The sequence below is a fragment of the Microtus ochrogaster genome, chromosome 7, assembly GCF_000317375.1.
Source record: "Microtus ochrogaster isolate Prairie Vole_2 chromosome 7, MicOch1.0, whole genome shotgun sequence".
NCBI classification, from domain to species: Eukaryota; Metazoa; Chordata; class Mammalia; order Rodentia; family Cricetidae; genus Microtus; species Microtus ochrogaster.
In genome coordinates, this window is record NC_022014.1 from 83,726,557 (window position 1) to 83,737,123 (window position 10,567).

The 10,567-nt window shown below is 47.7% G+C and overlaps 1 protein-coding gene and 1 long non-coding RNA gene across 2 annotated transcripts in view; one reads left to right on the forward strand and one right to left on the reverse strand.

The window, feature by feature from the left end:
- The window catches only part of LOC113456315, a 24,210-nt gene extending 16,777 nt beyond the window's left edge, over positions 1 to 7,433 (forward strand). The window contains exon 3 of the long non-coding RNA XR_003377136.1: positions 6,939 to 7,433. This is a non-coding gene — a long non-coding RNA (uncharacterized LOC113456315). The remainder of the gene's footprint in view (positions 1 to 6,938) is intronic.
- An 88-nt stretch (positions 7,434 to 7,521) lies between these two features.
- Positions 7,522 to 10,567, reverse strand: part of Alyref (Aly/REF export factor) — a 3,485-nt gene continuing 439 nt past the window's right edge. Inside the window, exons 2-7 of the mRNA XM_005350875.2 lie at positions 10,395 to 10,435; positions 10,233 to 10,364; positions 8,877 to 9,024; positions 8,218 to 8,281; positions 7,946 to 8,120; positions 7,522 to 7,837 (exon numbers count right to left, since the gene is read on the reverse strand). Of these exons, the coding sequence (XP_005350932.1) occupies positions 7,823 to 7,837; positions 7,946 to 8,120; positions 8,218 to 8,281; positions 8,877 to 9,024; positions 10,233 to 10,364; positions 10,395 to 10,435 (575 nt within the window). The 3' untranslated portion in view covers positions 7,522 to 7,822. The remainder of the gene's footprint in view (positions 7,838 to 7,945; positions 8,121 to 8,217; positions 8,282 to 8,876; positions 9,025 to 10,232; positions 10,365 to 10,394; positions 10,436 to 10,567) is intronic.

Here is a 10,567-nt window from a genome sequence, read left to right on the forward strand (position 1 = left end):
CTAGCCAGGCGGCCGGGAAGCGGCCCACAGCTCCTTCTACAGGGCTGGAAATGGATGTCAGGGGCTGGGATGAGGCTTCCACCCAAACACATGCCACTGCACCTGTGCTTGTTTTTTCACTTACTATAGCCTGGAGCCTTTAACTCAGATCCTCATGCTTGAATAGTAATCCCTTTGCAGCTGCGGGATCTCTTCTGCCCCACTGTGTATCACTGTTCCTGAGAAGACATTCCATCTACTCTTAGCCATTGTTCTATGGCCGTAAACAGACTAAAACACTGCAACCTTTTTTTAAATTATTTATTTAATTTCATGTTACATTTCAACCAGTTTTCCTTCCCACAAACCATGGCAACTCTTACCAAAGAAAGCATTTAATTGGGGCTGTCTTACAATACAAAGGTTTATTTAGTTCATTATCATCATGGCAGGGAGGATAGTGGCACACAGATGGACATGATGCTGGAGTAGTTGAGAGTTCTGTATCTGGATCCACAGGCAGCAGAAAGAGCGAAACTGGGCATGGCTTGAACTTTTGAAACCTCAAAGCCCACCCCTAGCGACACTTCCTCCAGCAAGGACATAACTCCTAATTCTTCCCAAGTAGAGCTATTCTCTGATGACTAGGCATTCAAATAAATGAGCCTATATGGGCCATTTTTATTCATATCACATCTACTAACACCAGATATAAAAAAATAACAGTGACAGTCAGGCAGGCAGTGGTGGCACACGCCTTTAATTCCAGGACTCAGGAGGCAGAGGCAGGAAGACCTCTGATTTGAGACCAGCCTGGTCTACAGAGGGAATTCCAGGACAGCCAGGACTACACAGAAAAACCATGTGTCTCAAAAAAAACCAACCAACCAACGAACGAACTAAATAACCAAGCCAAACACCAGTGACATACCAAATTAAGGATACCCAAAGTCCAACTTGGTGAACATTTGAGGTTTACTGGGGTTACCTACAGGAGGTTAAGGGGGTGACAGGGCCAGAAATGACTCAAAGTCACGGAAAGTCCACACCACCCCAGCATGAGCTCAACAAGATGGAGACTGTCTCCTCTGTAAGTGCCTCCTGCAGAGTTTGTCTTGCTGGCTGACTGCTCTAAGCAGTCCTTACTAATTACACAAGGGTGTTGATGAGTCTGGTTAGAATTGGGGGCTCCCTGAAGCTACCTAGTTGTCCACTTCCCAAGTTTTAAGGAGTGAATTTTTTTTAGATTTCTTTGTTTTTTAACACAGGGTTTCTTTTTTTTTCTTTTCTTTTTTTGATTTTTCGAGACAGGGTTTCTCTGTAGCTTTTTGGTGCCTGTCCTGGAACTAGCTTTTGTAGACCAGGCTGGCCTCGAACTCACAGAGATCCACCTACCTCTGCCTCCCAAGTGCTGGGATTAAAAACATGCGCCACCACCACCCAGCCCCCAAATCTTTTTTTTTAATAGAAAAAAAACCAAGCTTGGCTACACATGTCCATGTTACCTTATTGCTTGCCATGGGGAAGGGGATTGGTTTAGGAGTAGGGTGGAGTGGAACAGGAGTCACTGGAGTTTGCTGGCTGGCAGCCTAGCTCTGGGTTGGGTGAGAGACCCTGTCTTGAAGGTGCAAGGCAGAGTGATACAGCCAGGCACCTGCCATTCTCCTCTGACTTCTGCATGCATGCACATGGGCGCATACACACACACAAAAGAAATTTTTAAAAATCTTTAATGACTTATTATTTGCTGTTTTCCAACAAATGGCTGGCCAGTTGGCACCAGAGAGTCAATAACAGTAAAGGTAAATCATATAAATTACAAATTTATAAAAGTGACATAACTTTACATAATTCCTGAAAAGCTAACATTGTTAGAGAAAGCTGGCACAGAAACAAACTAAACAAAATCCTGCCAATGAGTCATGAACTGGGCACTTGCAAAGCGGACACAGATCAGCTCTCGCAAGGGAACTCCAGGGTAGCCCATTTCAGGTCGAGTGCAAAGCAAAGCAAACATGTGTCTGGCCAAGCACAGCTGGTTATCCTGTGGGACAACCTACCTACACAAGTAGATTTGTCTGCTTTTCTTTTCTGGAGGCAGGATTTTACTACATAGCCCTGGCTGGCCTTGAACTCGGCCCCCTGAGTGCTGGGATTAAGGGCCTGGGCTACTATACCAGTTTTGTTTGCCATTTCTGATTGTTTAGAGTGGTATCTGGTACGGGCAATTGCAGAAAGCCTTTTATAAGGCCCAGGCTGGACTGCTCGGGATTCTTCAGAGCTGTGCACTTGCTTTAGTTAGCTGTGTGCTCTGCTGTGTAATGTTAAATAGCAAACATGAGGATGGAGCTGAAACAATACAGCTACTGTGATAAATTAACTAGTAAAAAGGACAAAAAGCAGAGACGAGACCATCTGTTCGACTTTCAGGGGATGGTGTTTGAGCCTCACCACATGGCCCAGACTAACCCTGCCTTAGTGTCCTGACTGCCAAACCCAGCCTGAATGACTACTGATACAGGTTTCACAGATATCAGGCTCACCTTAAATTCCCCACTGTAGCCAAAGATGACCTTGAACTTCTGAGTTTCCTTCCTGTACCTTGTTAGTGCTGGAATTACAGGAATACACCACCTGGTAGTTTATCTGGTCCTGGAGATCAAGCCAGGACTTCAAGCATGCTAGCTCTACAAACTGACCATGTACCTCCATCTTTTTATTCCCTGACAACTTTTGTTTCTTGAGACAGGGTCTCTCTATATAGTTCTGGTACTTGCTATGTTTAGCAAGCTGGCCTCAAGATCAGAGATCCTCCTGCCTCTGTGTCCTGAGTCATGGGATTCAAGTGTGTGCCACTACACCCATACCCAGACAACTCTCGAAATCAGCACGTTTACTACATCCTAATAAAGCCGAAACTCAAAAACGTCAGGACACACTGTAGTCTGGTTAGCAGATGTTGCTCACAGGGAGGGGCTGGCAAGCAGTGCTGAGAATTTGGGGTCACACTTAAAGCACCAAATTGTGTAAGTGAACAAAGTAAATCTGAGACAGACTTCTCCCTGTTACGCTAAGAAATCACAAGTAAAAGGAACGGGTCCTGGGGTGCTGGGAGTCAGAAACACTAGTGGCGACTTACGGTTATTCAACAGTACACATGAGTAGACACCACAGAGATAAACACAGTAGTGATATGTGTGTTAGTACCCAGGGTTTCGAGCTCTGGCTGGAGGACCCAGTGTTCAGATACTAGTTGCAAGATGCTAGTCTCCATTAAAGGAGTCAGGGTTCCTTGGAGAAATGGTGGCTCCAGGTCTGGGCGGGGAAATGGAAGGTGGGTCTGCAGCATCTTTAACAAGTCAAGAAGGGAATTACTAAAGGTGTCGTTGGAGCACAGTGGCACAGACAGACATGTCAGAAACCTAGAGACCAGAGATAAAGCTATTTGAATAAAATCCAGTTAGATACAAATGATCCAGTGAAGCTGTGTGAGATTGCTCATATTCGTAATGTCAGGCTATGGAGGAGGATCGTCATCAACTCTAGTCTGTCCAGGAAGGCCTGAGCTATAGCTTCTAAGACCTTGTTTCAAGAAGGGAGAGAAAGGGGCTGGAGAGATGGCTCAGAGGTTAAGAGCATTGCCTGCTCTTCCAAAGGTCCTGAGTTCAATTCCCAGCAACCACATGGTGGCTCACAACCATCTGTAAAGAGGTCTGGTACCCTCTTCTGGCCTGCAGACATGCACACAGACAGAATATTGTATACTAAATAAATATTTAAAAAAAAATAAAAAAAAAAAGGAGAGAAAAAAGGAAGAGGCAGTCCCAGGTATAGTGGCACAGAGGCTGATGCAGGTGGACTGATAGTCTGGGCTGTAAAGATGCCATCTCCAAAAAGATTCATTTAACCTACTCATCCAGGCTAGAAAATGACCCTGTCAGAAAACACAAAGATAGAAAGAAAAAGCACACGGCAAAAGTCCACAATAGAATGTCTGAGTTACACAAGACCTCTTTGCACTATTACTTTTCTGTAAGCATGAATATCAAATTACACGGTAACTTTAGAATATTCACAATTACACAGAACAGCTGCCACACAAGCCTGGTGACCGGAGTTTTTCCTGGACCCACATGTAGGCGAGAAGTGACTCCACATACATATAGTAGCATGTGCCCACACCCGAATGAAACATCATATACTCACCCACACACAATAATCAGCTTTAAAATTTTAAACAGGAAACTGGGGCGATTAATTCTCAGTATTAGATAAATTACTATGGATATAATGTATGCCTTCATTCAAAAGGTGGAAGCAGGAGGATCCAAGGCTGTAAGTTAGGCTGGATGTAGCTCCTTAGTAGATGCTTGCCTTGCAGGCATGAGGCCCAAGTTTAGTCTGGATTACTTACTACATATACAAAACTCCACTATACAGGGAGTTCAAAGTCAGCCTGGGATACACGAGATAGAGTGGGGAGATGGTTAAGACAGCTCAGTGCCTATCATGCAAGTACAAGGACCTAAGTCAAGGATCCCAGCACCCATGTGGCAGACAGGCATACGAGATGCTCAGTAGGTAACTGTACTCGCCACCAAACCTGGGACCCACATGGTGGAGAGAGAAGCAGCTTCAAGTTTTCTCTGGGGTCCACACGTATACCTTGGGGACATGTGCGGTCCCCCTCCATGGAAGTGTGATTTTAAATTAAAAGCCAGGCATGGTGGTACGCACCCTTTAATTCTAACATCCAGGAGACAGAGATAGAAGGATCTCTGAGTTCTAGGCAGCCAGGGCTACACAGTGAGATTCTATACCAAAATAAAAAAAGGTAGGGCTATAAAAATGACTCAGTGGTTAACATCGCTTGATCCAGGTTCAGTTCCCAGCACCCACATGGTAGCTCACAACTACCTGCAACTCCAGTTCCAGGGGTTCCTTTTCTGGCCTCCATACTCGTCACCTGCATGCATGTGCATATACCATCTCCATGGTATATGCACAATAAAACATATAAATAACAATAAATAATAACAATAAAATCTTAAAAAAAAAAGATGGGCATGGTCACTTTTATTTTTGTAAACAGCGTCTTTCTATGAAGCTTGGCTGATGAGGAACTAACTCCCCATGTAGAGTAGACTAGGTTGGCCTTGAAATCATAGAGCACCATCTCCTCCTGAGTGCTAGACCTGGTAAGCAGCACTCAAATAGCTGCACAAAACCACCTAACTCCAATTCCAGGAAACCAGACATCCTCCTCAGGCCTCCAAGGGCTCCTGTACATACGTGGTGCATATAAACTCATGGAGGCCCAAACACATGCATAAAAAAGATGGAATGAGCCGGGCGGTGGTGGCGCACACCTTTAATCCCAGCACTTGGGAGGCAGAGGCAGGCGGATCTCTGTGAGTTCGAGACCAGCCTGGTCTACAAGAGCTAGTTCCAGGACAGGCAAAAAAAAGGTTGGAATGATTGAGGGAGACTCCTGATGTCACCCTATGGCTCCCGCATGCACGAACACAAGTAACCACACATACAATGACATAGCTGCTCTAATATAAATTTTTCATTACTATGATAAACATATCTGACTGAGATTATCAACTTTATAGGACAAGCATCATAAGGTAGCTCATGCCTAAAGCTCTAGCAGTCAGAAGGCTGAGGCAGGAGGATTGTTTGTGAAGTTCAAGACCAGCCTAAATTATAACATGGGTTACTATCTCACAAAAAGATTCACTCCTCTAAGAACAGCACAGTTCATTACAATGAAAGCCGATGTCACAGGAGGCAGAGAGGGCTCAGGAAGCTGGCTCAATGGGCAGATACTCGTCAAGCCTGAGGTTGGATTGCTAAAATCCACAGGATGGAAGACTTCTGATCACACATATGCCATAGAATTTGTGTAAATATATGTGCACACACCCAATAAATAAATGTAAAAGTTCTACCACTCTTAATATAGCACCGTGGGCCAAGCTTTCAAAATACCGGTCTTAGGCAGACAATTCCAAGCCTTTATTTACTCCAGCTTTCCCGTCTTTGTTACACTGTATCCAATTTCTCATTTTTGTCTGTTAAACTATTAGTTAGCTAAAGGGAAGAAACAACATTTACCTGAAGGTCCTGAACCAGGGTTAGAGGTTTCTGAATATACCATGCACCACTGAATCTAATACTGCAGGTTATGTAAGACTCAACACCAGATGCCGAGAGGAAAGACTATCTGGGCCCAGGTGGTTTGCAAGTCCTTTGCTCACAAAGATTAAACTGAAGACACATCTATTTGATGTGGCACCTGAGACCTATCTCTAGCTACCTCAGGTTGAAAGCAGAGATGGCAAAATGAGGAATATGGGATGAGTTCAGATCCTGAAATCCTCAGAAACCACATAAAAAGCAAGGTGTGGTGGCATGCACTCACAATCCCAGGGAACACCTAAGGTTGTCCTCTGTTGACACAAGTGTGCACATGCGTCCGGACAATACCGAGATACACTGTCATGTGTACTCCATCCTACATGACTCACTGAAGCAGCAGCTCCAGCAGTCCTTAAAAGTATTGCTTTAGCTGGGCGGTGGTGACGCACGCCTTTAATCCCAGCACTCGGGAGGCAGAGAGGCAAGAGGATCTCTGCGAGTTGAGGCCAGCCTGGGCTACAGAGCAAGAGTTTCAGGACAGCCAAGGCTACACAGATAAACCTTGTATTAAAAAAAAAAAAAAAAAGCTCTGAGGTTTGTCACCCTGTGATGTCCACCCACCCTTGGTCCTCCATTTATCCCCAACAGTAAGACAAGGACAGTTTCAGTTTCGAGTTCTCCCATTTCTCAGCTCTATTCCTCAAAGTCCTGCTTTTCAACCCGGTCACGCAGCCCAAGGTACTCTTATCTTTAACCCCAACCCTCTTAAAAATTGGTTTCTGCCTCAAATCCCATTGGTTATTATTTTACAGGTGTCTCCAGAGCCAACCAATGACAAAATACCCCAAATGAAGCATTTGAACCTTGTCTGTCTTCCCTAAATAATACAGCTTATCTTGAAAAACCTTCCAGAATATGTGCATAGACTCTAAGCAAACGCCATGCCACTGTACACGAGATCTGGGCATCCTCGGATTCCAAGGACTGACTGCTATCAAGTAAAGAAGCACCCTACCTGGTCTTTGTTCCCTGTCAAAATAACAAGACAGAAAAACAAGAAACATACGAGGTTCAAAGCCAAATCCAGATTTCTCTGACACACCATAAGGCAAGGGAGCAGCCCAAGAATTTATGGGTCACATCTCTAGACACCATACAGCAGATTGCTCCATATCCCCTTATCACCTCACAGTGCCTGCAAATGGACAGGCAGCTCCGGGCAGAAGGCCTCCGCTGCTCTGCAGTCTTCCCACTGATCAAGCTGAGTGAGGCATTAGAATATCAGGGAAGCAAACAGAAGGCCTCAGCCATGGACTCCCATTTCACACCAGGTACTAGCCACAGCCACCAGCTGTGACAGAGACTCTAACAGCAGGATGGACCAGACAGCTCCAGTTCTACACACAATTCTAGTTTATTATGGCAAAGGTGAAAATGCCACCTTCTCCACAACAGCAACCAGTAAAATTTATCCCAAAAATAACTCGGTACAAAACAGGTCTGTTTCAGAATTTAAAAAAAAAAAGAAAGAAAAAAAGCCTTTACATGAGTTTTTAGATCCTATTTTAAAACAGGAGAAAAAGAAGAAACAAAAACAAATCCACCATTGTCTGCACAGTCCAGTCGCCAACCCTCCCTCTAGGGATCTCGGACGCAGCTTCTGGGTTCTGTTACTTGTGTGGATTTGCTCGGCTGTTTAACTGGTGTCCATCTGAAAGAGAGAGGTTCATTAAGGAAGCCCTTGTTTCTTCTGGCTTCACGAGATTACCACAGGCTGTGACTCAGCCCCACCCAGTCTTCTCTGAGCCCGAGGACTTACCCTGGCATTATAAGCATCCAGCTGTGCATCCAGCTCCTCCGCAGAAAGCTGCTGCTTTGAGTTCCTGCCGGTACCTCTACCTCTTCCCCGGCTGCCTCCACGGGTTCCTCTCCGGGTGCCACCACCACCAAAACTTCCAGAGCCACGGTTTCTTGTCATGCCACCTCTGTTTATGCTAACAAAGAAAACATAACTTTAATCTATCTGTGCTTTGTGGATGGCATTATCACAAACCCACAGCCTTTCCCCATCCCCGAGGATCTAGAACTTACCTCTGTGCTGGTCTTCTTTGTGTGTCAATCTGTGATGTGACGAGCTGGATGTTCATAGGACGGCCTATGGTAAAAAGAACACAACAAGTCTCATCCAGAGGCTCTGAAGCTGATACAGAGGGCACCACACCCTGGTCTCCATGCAAGCTCTGGAAAGGGCCTTTGTGTGTCTCCAGTGCCCCCAATAAGGTATATGGCCTGGAGAGTCTGGTGGGAAAATAAAGTGGCGATAAATAACCCCACCAACACCTCCTCACTCCTTCTCAGTTCAAGCTAAGAGGGCTGCTTGGTCAGTGTCCAGGGTGCTCATAGGTGGACAGGTGTGGGTGACCTGACGGAAGAAGAACAGGTACCTTTGTCTTTACGACTACAGCCCCGCACTCAGGTTGTACTATGGCGGTTCTGAGAAGGCTTCACAGAAGTGAATCTTCCGGAAGGAGCTGAAGGAGGGGAGGGATGTAGCTTGCTGGATGGGGGTTCACAAGAGGTTGGTCCAGATGTGTGGGGCAGCATGAGAAGTGGCAGAATGGAAGAGAGAGACAAAGGGGCAAATGCAAAGTGTCCTCAGCCACAGGGGCAGCCCATATTCCTACAGGGAGAGGTGCCAGCCCCAAACTCCATAAGCCCCGCAGGCATCCTGGGCCCAGCCCCACACTCACCATCCAAAGGGACACCGTTGTATTGTTTCATAGCCTTTAGGGCATCTGCCTTCCGTTCAAAGTGCACGTCTGCTGTCCCTAAACTTCGTCCAGAGCGATCATAGTGAACAGCTGCTTTCTTCAACGTTCCAAATTCGGCAAAGAGTTCCTGGGAAGTGGAAAGGGCAGCAGTCAGTGAAGTCGTGAGCCCTGCTCCTCTTCGAGTGGCTCATTAGGTGCTGCGAGCACACGAGCTTTGAGGGCGCTTTCCTGACAGCCACCCGGAAAGGGGCAGGGCAGTGGACATCAAGAGATGAGGGAAGGGACGCTGAAGATCATGAGCACCTGGGTTCCTGCCCACTTGGGGACTGCACCACGATGCCGGTGAGGACAGCACAAAGCCCTGGCACAGAGCAGAAGATTAAGAACTACCTCTCTCAGCAGGGGCATTACAACTCCAATAATGGCTGCTTCATCAAACAGCAGAGGCCAAGAGCAAAACCAAGGGCAGTTCCCACAGAGCAGATAGCTCCGAGGGCCCCCTGACCCCAGCCCCTCCCCCAAAGGCAGATTCTGGCTCACCTTTCCCTCTCCTCCTACTCAAGCCTGCTGCAAAGTCTGAAGTCAAACGCGCCATGGAAACTGCCCTAACCTCAGGCAGGCTGGGAGTTGGAGAGGGAACCCAGGCACACAGCGGGAGTGGAGGTCACCAAAAGCGGTTTCCAGTGGATGCCAGAAACCACCTTAAAAAAAGTGTTGAGACACTGTGAGTGCTCACTGGCCGTGCTAACTTCCCATGGCAAGGCCAAAGGGCTGGGCTCTGAGAAATAAAACCCAGAAAGGCCCAGCACTCCGACCTAGCCATCACCAAAACTAATTCCCAAAAACTCTAGAGATGCCCCTGAGGTCCAGTCAAAAAAGAAAAAGAAAAAGAAAAAAAAAAAAAGACAAGAAAAGAGGGCAACGGCAAGTATGAGAACCATGCCCCTGCCCAGACCCAGGAAAGGTCGCTGGTAAAACACAGGGCTTCAGGCTGTAACGCACACAGCACTGACACCATGCACCCCAGTGCGGCCAGACATCTGGGGGAGACTGTCTCCCATCAGCTCGTTACCACAAGCATCCCCGGTCACACCGGACAGCTCGTGCCCGTTAGAAACTGGAAGTCCTGGCAGAGGCAGGAGCTCACGGTGGTCGCCTTCAGGGACACACCAGGCTATCTTCCAGCAGCCTGACTTAATAGGAATGCTACTTTCTCTAAGGTCAAGTCACTTGGGGACAGTGGCTGGCCCCGGGGTGGGCGGGCTCCAACCGGGAGGGAGTTCTGGACCGCACGTCTGTGCGGGACGCGCATCGCGACCGGCTCCGGTCTCCTACCTGGATATCCGCGTCTGACACCCCGAAGTCCAGGTTTGACACCAGCAGCTTCCCGCCCGTCTCCACGCCGGCGCCACCCCCGAAGCCGCTGTCGAAGAGGTCGTGCTGCCACTTGTCGGGAAGTTGTTTCGGCTGCAGGCAAAACCGTGAGGACAGAGAAACTCGTGAGCCTCGCCCCGGGCGCCCTCGACACCCCACCGCCACTCTCCCACGTCGGCCCGCAGTCCAGAGGGCACCCCACGCCCGCCGCCACGAGGCCGGACCGCGACCGGACAAAGCGTCCCGGAAGATCCCGGCCTGGGGCCGGGCCTCGCCGCGCGGCCTCGCCCCCGCCC